This window comes from Xyrauchen texanus, chromosome 24 (genome assembly GCF_025860055.1).
Source record: "Xyrauchen texanus isolate HMW12.3.18 chromosome 24, RBS_HiC_50CHRs, whole genome shotgun sequence".
In the NCBI taxonomy this organism is placed as follows: domain Eukaryota; kingdom Metazoa; phylum Chordata; class Actinopteri; order Cypriniformes; family Catostomidae; genus Xyrauchen; species Xyrauchen texanus.
Genome location: NC_068299.1, coordinates 1,606,938 through 1,616,937, shown reverse-complemented (window position 1 = coordinate 1,616,937; position 10,000 = coordinate 1,606,938). Strand labels below are relative to the sequence as shown.

The 10,000-nt window shown below is 43.9% G+C and overlaps 1 protein-coding gene across 2 annotated transcripts in view; it reads left to right on the top strand.

Moving 5' to 3' along the window:
* LOC127617591 (heparan sulfate glucosamine 3-O-sulfotransferase 1-like) overlaps positions 1-9,753 on the top strand; it is a 64,648-nt gene extending 54,895 nt beyond the window's left edge. For both annotated transcript variants that reach the window (XM_052089579.1, XM_052089580.1), the window contains exon 2: positions 8,422-9,753. In XM_052089579.1, coding sequence (XP_051945539.1) covers positions 8,422-9,513 — 1,092 coding nt within the window. In that variant the 3' untranslated portion in view covers positions 9,514-9,753. The remainder of the gene's footprint in view (positions 1-8,421) is intronic.
* The last annotated feature ends 247 nt before the right edge of the window (positions 9,754-10,000 follow it).

Sequence of the window (10,000 nt, the reverse complement as noted above, 5' to 3'; positions counted from 1 at the left end):
TGGTGATTAGTGGTTCTCGCTCTCAATGGGGTGTGTGGTGAGTGTTGTGTGGATCGTGGAGAGCAGTGTGAGCCTCCACATGCTGTGAGTCTTCTTAGCAACCAAATTGGCCCGGTTGCTAGGGAGGGTAGAGTCACATGGGGTAACCTCCTCGTGGTGGTGATTAGTGGTTCTCTCAATGGGGCGTGTGGTGAGTTGTGTGTGGATCGTGGAGAGTAGCATGAGCCTCCACATGCTTGAGTGTCATAAAACATTTGCCAGTGTCATATTCAGCACATCTCAAATTCTGTATTAATAGATTTTTGTGCTGGAAATGACACTGGCGGAAATTATATTTTTAACGCTTTTAAAATAAATTCGCCAGCTCTCTTGCAAAGACTCATTTCATAGCTTAAGCGCTGAATAGCGTCATAGCAAGTAACATTTAAGATACGTTGTTGTAAAAACCATAAAAAAAAAACATAAACTCGCTTTTGGCGCCACACAGTGGAAATTTCAGCTCTGGACTGTCATGAAACATGTAAGGAACCGTGCAATGTGATTTTGCAACATCAGGCTGAACTTCGGTGTTCACAGAGACTGCTTCGCCAATTTTGTTTGCATGCTGGTTTATTTGTGTGGTTTGATCTGTCAGATGCATGTCAAACGAAGCAAATGCTTCCTGTCGAAATAGTCAGTTTAGAAAAAGCTGCAAAATGAAGCAGACTTTTGTCTGTCAAAAGTTGGATAATGTGAGATTATTGAAATGTATCTGTACATGCAAAATGCATATGTGCACTTGGTGCTATCCTATATCTCGATAGCCCGTCTCTGTGTGCGTCATCATCTCACTCTACACCCGCTCGTCTCAGCATATCCTCTTGATCGGCTGTTAAAACAGTTGGGAAAAGGGCATTGGAATATCAGGCTTCATTGGATTAAGTATTGTTTTATGCTAATCACTCTCAGATGATGCTCTTCTAAGCATCACACTTCCTGCTGTTTCCTCTCTTCCTAAAAACAATGGAGAGTCGGGATAAGAGTGCGATCCGGAAACGGCAGCTTCGGGTAATTAGCGGCTCCTTGTGTCCCGTGGAGAGACCTGTAGCTCAACACACACATGCACACATTAATCACAACCGAACTGGAGTCAGAGACGCACCGTGTGATATATCAAGAGCAGTCATCTGCTAACAAACTGCATCTGGAAATAGATCCAGAGAGAACTCTGTACAGCTGTAGAGAAGGAAACAGAATGTGTGTTGGAGCACTCCCCAAAAAAATGAGAATTCTGTCAGTATTTACTCACTGTCATGTCGTTCCAAACCTCAAAGAGACCAGCAGCTTCAAAGTACAGACCAGTCACACTCCAAAAGTAAAACACAAACCCATAAATGCCATAAAAATACATCAAGTCTGTCCTTACAACTTATTCCATCTGTATGCCAAGTTGAAATTGTATTCCAGGTTTTATGAGGACATACGAAAGCTTTAATTTACAGGGTTTAGACCCATTTTGACCAATTCCATGACTTTTCCACATCTATTCAAATGAAAGTGATTCTCTCTCTCAGTAATGCTGTTAATTATACAAGGGTTAAAAATGTATATATTTTTACATATTAAATATTGCAACATTGTATCGTACGATATGACGTTCACGATTCAATACCATATTTATGGGGGGTCCGGATATCTCAGCGAGTATGGACGCTGACTATAACCTCTGGAGTCGTGAGTTTGAATCCAGGGCGTGCTGAGTGACTCCAGCCAGGTCTCCTTAGCAACCAAATTGTCCCGGTTGCTAGGGAGGGTCGAGTCACATGGGGTAACCTCCTCGTGTTCACAATAATGTGGTTCTCGCTCTCAGCGGGGTGCGTGGTGAGTGACTCCAGTTAGGTCTCCTTAGCAACCAAATTGGCCCGGTTGCTAGGGAGGGTCGAGTCACATGGGGTAACCTCCTCGTGGTCACTATAATGTGGTTCTCGCTGTCGGTGGGGTGCGTGGTGAGTGACTCCGGTTAGGTCTCCTTAGCAACCAAATTGGCCCGGTTGCTAGGGAGGCTCGAGTCACATGGGGTAACCTCCTCGTGGTCACTATAATGTGGTTCTCGCTGTCGGTGGGGTGCGTGGTGAGTGACTCCGGTTAGGTCTCCTTAGCAACCAAATTGGCCCGGTTGCTAGGGAGGGTTGAGTCACATAGGGTAACCTCCTCGTGGTCACTATAATGTGGTTCTCGCTCTCGGTGGGGTGCGTGGTGAGTGACTCCAGTTAGGTCTCCTTAGCAACCAAATTGGCCCGGTTGCTAGGGAGGGTAGAGTCACATGGGGTAACCTCCTTGTGGTCGCAATAATGTGGTTCTCGCTCTCGGTGGGGCGTGTGGTGAGTTGTGCGTGGATGCTGCGGAGAATAGCGGGAAGCCTCCGCACACGCTACATCTCCATGGTAACACGCTCAACAAGCCACGTGATGAGATGCGTGGATTGACGGCCTGGTGCAATGACATCATTAGTGGATTTGTGAGGCAGAAACAGCCGACACTGAGGGTGACATGCACAACAAAGATGCTCATAACTATCATAAAACAGCTTATTTTAAAAAAACGTCATTCTAATATATTTACATTCATGCATTTGCCCGACACTTTTATCCAAAGCGACTTACAGTGCACTTATTACAGGGACAATCCCCCCGGAGCAACCTGGAGTTAAGTGCCTTACGCAAGAACACAATGGTGGTGGCTGTGGGGATTGAACCAGCAACCTTCTGATTACCAGTTGTGTGCATTAGCCCACTACGCCACCACATCTAAGAAATGTAAACATCTTTGAGGACAACACTTGTGCACATGTTATAAGCCGGTAATAATGGCGGTGAAGTTTACATGCAAAGTGAAACAATTCCTTTTTTTGCATCGCAAATTCACCGATTCGCGCGGTGATGTCCGCGTAAATAAAATTACTTGTTTGATGTACTGTAGCGCCGGGACATGGCACCGTTGTTTGGCAAATTCGACAAGCTGTAACGCTACCATCTACTTGCCGTGACCCATTTGCCATTGAATAACGTCTCTTTTAATGCCCTTTCTGCTCGTTAGTGTCAGGTGATCAAAAACAACAGAAAATAAACATTAAATTATAATCATGCATAACAGATGAGTTAAAGCCATTCAAGTCCTCTCGTTAAAATGCGCTCGTTTACAGACACACACACAGAACTGCCGGGTTTGTTAAAGAGACAGTACCTGTTTTTAGCATGTGTTCAACTAATCAACGTAAATACTTTTAAATGATGCAATTAAACAATAAACATGTAAGAAAAAATAATATGTGCATTTTAATAATATTTAGCATTAGCTGTTGCATTCTCCCCTTTTTTCTCCCCAATTTGGAACGCCCAATTCCAAAGTCCTCGTGGTGGCATAGTGACTCGCCTCAATCCGGGTGGCAGAGGACGAATCTCAGTTGGCATGGTATGAGCGACGCAATCGTCTGTGCTACGCAACTGCTTTCGGGTCCTTGAATAACGTATAACGTGCGAGTAAAGGCTGGAGTTTCTGGTGCCCTCCTAGGGTAAGATGGTGCCCGCCTAGGGAGTTGGCGCCCTATGCAGACTGCATTTTCAGCTTATTGGGAGTGGAGGTACTGCACACAGATCACACTGCCATACCTCCCACAAGCTAACTGTGACCCGCCGCAAGGTGAGCTCAGAGCGCTGCTTTATTATTCCAGTGAGCTGCATTGGTTTGGACAGTAATCTGGGCCCTGCATCATGCTCTAAGCATTAAACCTGGCAGCTCCTGTGCTGTCTCACCCCCGACAGGCTGACAGACACGTCACAGTACATCAGCTACATCAGTTCCTCTCAGCCAAACACTGAAGCGCCTTCACTCCCCTCCACTCCTGATCCGTCCATCCATCCGGTCTCTCTGCCCGCGGGCATCCCTCGTCCTCGCTCACAGATTATTGGCTGAGACACTAGCCGGTGTCCGTTACCGGTCGTTCGACATGAGGATATGAATGAGAGAGAGAGAGAAATGGAAAGCTTGAGTCTGACCCTTTTAAGACGGGCGCAGACAGTGAAGACACGAGGCAAAGTTTGAGCTTCTGTTGAACAGGAGGGTGAATGACGGGCCTGTTTAGGACAATCGAGATGTTTTGGGTTGTGATGTTATTTGGCATATTTCCCTTCCGATTCTCAATTCAGTAAAGCGACTGCATGTTGTACTTGTGGGTTTCATCTTAATTCCCAATTACATTGTTAATGGTGATTCTCATTGCTGTTTTAGAGTAATTATTAAATGTATTACAGTTGGAAAATATTGGTGTGAATTTCGGATGTGTGCGTGCCTGCGTATGTGCGTGCGCATGTGCATGTTTAATTAATAGATCAATTACATGTTTTTTTTTTTTTTTTTGCCTTTTTTTTTTTTTTTTGCCCAATTTATTCTTTATACTTATATAAATTTGTGTGTGTGTGTGTGTGTGTGTGCGTGCATGTGTGTGCGTGCGTGCGCGTGTGCATGTTTAATTAATATATAGGTCAATTACATTTTTTATTTTTTTTGCCCAGATTTATCCTTTATACATATATACATTTGTGTATGTGTGTGTGTATGTGTGAGAGTGAGTGTAAGTGTTTGTGTGTGTGCGTGCGAGTGTGTGTGTGTGTGTGGGGGACTGTTTGTGTGGATGTGTGTGCGCGCGTGGGCGTGTTTAATTAATAGATAGGTCTATGACATTTTTTTTTTGCCCAGATTTATTCTTTATACATATATACATTTGTGTATGTGTGTGTGTAAGTGTTTGTGTGGATGTGCGTGCGTGTGTATGTGCATGCTTGTGCGCGTGTGTGCATGTTTAATCAATAGGATGGGTCAATGACATTTTTTTTTCCCCAGATTTATTCTTTATATATAAATATAAATTTGTGTGTGTATGTGTGAGAGTGAGTGTATGTGCGTGTGTATATGCATGCTTGTGTGTGCGTGCGCGTGTGTGCATGTTTAATTAATAGATGGGTCAATGAAATTTTTTGTTTTTTTTTGTCAAGATTTTTTATTTATACATATATACATTTGTGTGTGTATGTGTGAGAGTGAGTGTAAGTGTGTGCGTGCCTCTCAATACTTCACAAGTATCATTTAATAGACGGGGTTAATGACATAACTATATGTTTTGTTTTTTGTCTGGATTTATCGTTTATACATATATACATGTATGTAAATGTAATTTACACAAAGCAATTACTTGAATACACATCATATACTATGATTTAAAAAAAACAACTTTCTGAGTTCAAAGTCATTTTTATATATATATATTTATTTATTTTTTCTTCAAGTCAGAAATGTGTAACAGTCACATTTAAAGCTAAAAATCTTAAATAAAAAAGTTTGCATAAAAAGTTTGGAATAATCTTTGTGTTAATAATATTTTATATATATATATATATATAAATTCATGATATTTGTAAAAACATTTGCTTTGGGAAATATGTTTGAAATGTTTATTTTTTTATTATTATAATGTTTTGTACTCACGTGTGTTCAAGGAGCAAAACAAGTCTTTTAATACTTGATGTTTACACCACTTTTAAGTGATTTATTTATTCATTTTTTTTTTGTAAATGTAAAACCAAGATGGACACATGTCTATTAACTTGACTTGACACTAGATCACTCACAAAAGATCGCTCATTTTTACAACCTTGAAATGACATTTTAGTTTTGGGGTGGAATATGATCTGGACATCTTGACCGGTTTGGTGAGATTCATGCAGGAAATAATCCAACATCTTCCTGACTGACACACAAGACCTGTCAACATCCAACAATGAGTCAAATCCGTTCAAAGTTACGATTCATAACCACCGATATAAGATTCATCTGTGCTCATGAAAGTGTTCTCAAAGCTGAAATCAAGTGTTGTAATGGAGTTGTAAGGTTTAATGTGTTGTGAGTGTGGCGGGTAAATGCCATGGACGTGACCTTTCACCAGCAGAATATTTTGACTGGAGGGTTTGTTGAGTCTGTGAGGAGGGTCTGTTTGCTACGCCTTGAAATTTGATGAAGCGTAAAGGTCAGAAGATGTTTGCGAATTTGCGTGGAATAAGTAGCCAAACTTCAGATTCTTCCTCGTTCCCGCTTGGCTTTGACATGCTTGACTTTGGCTCTTCCACTGAAATAAAAGTAAATGCATCCGCTGGACTGCACTGGGCCTTTAGATGGTGTTTACTGCCTTGTCAGGGGGTTTGTGTGACCTCACTCATTTCGAGGTATGTTGAAGCCTGATTCAGTTCTGAGAGGAACTCGGGGAAATCTTTTGTGCATTTGTTTTATAGTAGAATTATAATACATATTTATAAATGAATTATATCCACATAACACATTTGTGCTGTTGTGTATGTGTACAGAGGATGTCAAATTAAAATCAGAATATTCGTTAAATTTGCACAAAAAAATAAATTGCTTATTTGAATGCTAGAAGTGCACTAAAATACTAAATGTTTGAAAATAAAATGGCTGATTTATTGATTTCATAAACAATTATGTTTTATAGTCTGACCAGTTCAGGTGTGTGCGTGCGTGCATGCCTGCGTGTGTTCGAGCGAGCGAGTGTGTGTGTGTGTGTGTGTGTGTGTGTGTGTGTGTGTGTGTGTGTGTGTGTGTGTGTGTGCTTGTGCGCGTGTGTGCTTGTGCGCATGTGTGCTTGTGCGCGTGTGTGTGTGTGCGTGTGTGTGTGAGAGAGAGTGTGTGTGTGTGTGAGAGAGAGAGAGAGTGTGTGTGTGTGTGTGTGTGAGAGAGTGTGAGTGAGTGAGTGAGTGTGTGTGTGTGTGTGAGAGAGAGAGAGAGAGAGTGTGTGTGTGAGAGAGAGAGAGAGAGAAAGTGTGTGTGTGTGTGTGTGTGTGAGAGAGAGAGAGAGAGAGTGTGTGTGAGAGAGAGAGAGTGTGTGTGAGAGAGAGAGTGTGAGAGAGAGAGAGAGTGTGTGTGTGTGTGTGTGTGTGCATGCGTGCGTGTTTTGCACTCTTGATGTTTGTAGTCTCACCCCTTCATGTCTGAGTTTGTATTTGTGTTTTCTGCATTTTGGCTGATTTTTAGATTTCATGTAATAAATGATGAAGAAATAAAATCGCTGTTTTTTTGGGGGTGTTTCTCATTCATTTCCTGTGACGGTCACTTTTGACCAGGAACAGTAAAAGTGTAACTTTTTTTCTACCACTTAGAGTGATCGAATCAACTCCAATTTCTTTGTGTGTGTTCAGATATCAAATGAACAGTCACAAAGTTTCGTACCGTCAGATAAAGAAACCGGTTGCATTGAAGATTTCAGTCAAAAATGATCAAACAGTGCATGAGGGTTAAATATATTCTGAATACTTCTAAAATCCATCAATAGCCTACATGTCTCTCTCCTGCACACACACTCGCGCACACTCACACACTCGCGCACACTCACACACACACACTCGCGCGCACACACACACACACGCGCGCACACACACTCGCACACACACGCACGCACACACACTCGCACACACACGCACGCACACACACACACACTCACGCACACACACTCGCGCGCGCACACACGCACGCACGCACACACACACACACTGCATTTGGAACAAACGGCACCTTTTGCGGGCGATAAGATAGTAGTGGTGTCCTTCATAACGTCAGCGCATGTTCATCTAAAATGAGAGAAGCCAAATTTTTTCAGGCAACAGAAAGTAATGTAATTATGAAAATGTACTGTGATTCGTCCCTTTTGTCTTTTTGGTTTTAATTTTAAAAAAAATATTGGAACTAAATTAACCGGTTACCGGCATTAAAAAAAATAATGTTTTCACTCCAGAACAATTCGTAGGGATTTAGGTGTTGTTTTTGTTCGCTGTCCTTTTCTGCACGTCGCGGCGCCGTTTTGTGGTCTGTTCTGCATAACGCAGCGGTTCGTTTTTGCTTACCGTGGCCCATTCGGCACGTTTCGCGGCCGACCCCACCGTCCCGCTCGGTTCTCCCGATGGCCAGTCCGCCCCTGATCGGCCCCAAAGTGCGTCGGCCCACCGGGAAAATGCCTGGTACACCAGATTACCAGTCCGGCCCTGATTATGTCATATTTGGGCCACACACAAAAAACGTTGTCTTGTGTCTATGAAGGATGGTGTCTTGATACATGCCAAATTTTGTGCAAATCGGAGCAATGGCTAGGATTTAGGGCACCTACAAGGAGAACTACATCCCATTTCAAACTGACCCGGCTCTTTTCATAATTATGGAAATGTTAATTCGCTTGTTATTGTGGCTCTTCGAGGATTTTGGGTCTCTGACACCCAAACTGTTACTGTACCTCTGACCTGTATTCTGTTGTATTCTTCATAATAATCTACTCCGTATATCATAATAGTATGTTGACTCCGCCCTCTTTCCCCTTATGTTTTCCAGATGTCCTGTGGACTGATGCCCGCACCCTCCGTGACCTCAATCCCACTCTACCCGCTTGAATTGCCTTTCCTTGCTCACGTAAAAACTGTAGCTCCTTCAACGCTAGCACGCCACTCTATTCCGATTCGCTGGCATCCTCTCTGTCGCCTGGTTCCCCTCTCCATGGCCAGCTTTCTAAGCTCCGTGCTCTTCCTGGTGCTCCGGACGTACGCCGCCCCACCAGAGTACATCCAGGTGTGGGCCAGCGGGACGACGCCGAGCCCTGGAGAGTTTGGCAATGAGACGGTCACACCGTCTCTGGTTCCCCCTCCAGGAACGAGCAAGCACACCCCTGACAGCATCATCATCGGCGTTCGTAAAGGAGGCACTCGAGCGCTGCTGGAGATGCTGGATATTCATCCTGAAGTGGCGGCTGCCGCCACCGAGGTTCACTTCTTCGATTGGGATGAGAACTACGGCAAAGGATTTGAGTGGTACCGGGAGCAGATGCCGTACTCGTACCCTCATCAGATCACCGTGGAGAAGACGCCGGGGTACTTCACGTCTCCGTTGGCGCCTGCACGGATACACGCCATGAACTCTTCCATCAAACTCCTGTTGATCTTGCGGGACCCAACGGAAAGAGTCATCTCGGACTACACGCAGGTCTACTTCAACCGTCTGGAGAACCACAAGCCCGTGCATGCCATCGAGCACATGCTGGTGAAGAACGGCGCGTTAAACACTCGCTACAAGGCGATCCAGCGCAGTCTTTACGACGTCCACATGAGGAACTGGCTCCAACACTTTCCCCTGGAGCAGATTCACATTGTGGACGGGGACACTCTGATTCGTGACCCTCTACTGGAGCTCCAGAGGGTCGAACGGTTCCTGGATCTGCCACCTCGGATCGTGGCGTCCAACTTCTACTTTAACCAGACCAAAGGCTTCTACTGCATCCGCAGTGACGGCCAGGAGAGATGCCTGCATGAGTCTAAAGGACGTCCGCACCCTCCCGTCAACCGCAGCGTGCTGCGACAGCTGCGCTCATACTTGCGGCAACACAATCTGAACTTCTACCGACTTATAGGACGTTCCTTTAACTGGCACTAGTGGGCGGGACCTTTAAGAACGCTCTTCACAACCATTGACAGTGATGTTGAGAACAGGGGCTGATGGACGGATCTTTTCAAGCCATTCCCCCATCGACACTTCTCCTAAATGCCTTCGAGATGCTCCCGAGTCTTTCATGACTTTCAAATTGTAACAGTTCAGATGATATTGAAACCGAAAGATCTTTGCCGTCAATTGTCTTTGTTGTAACAAAGTTACCCGAGACCGATTGTAACACATTTGTCGAACGTATTTGTTTCTCTTTCTTTCTTTGTTTGATATTCTTGTTCTTGATAATAAATGGTTCTGCTTCCAAAATGGACCCTGAATATTTTCCTTGTGTCTGATTGGTTGAAACCTGCTGTTGTTTGTACAGTGCAACATCTATATTCCTTAACCTCATTATCATCAAAGGAGCTGTAGATATATTGATGCAACAAATGCATAAACATTTCTTACCCGAATGTAACCCTTGAGTCATTCACCC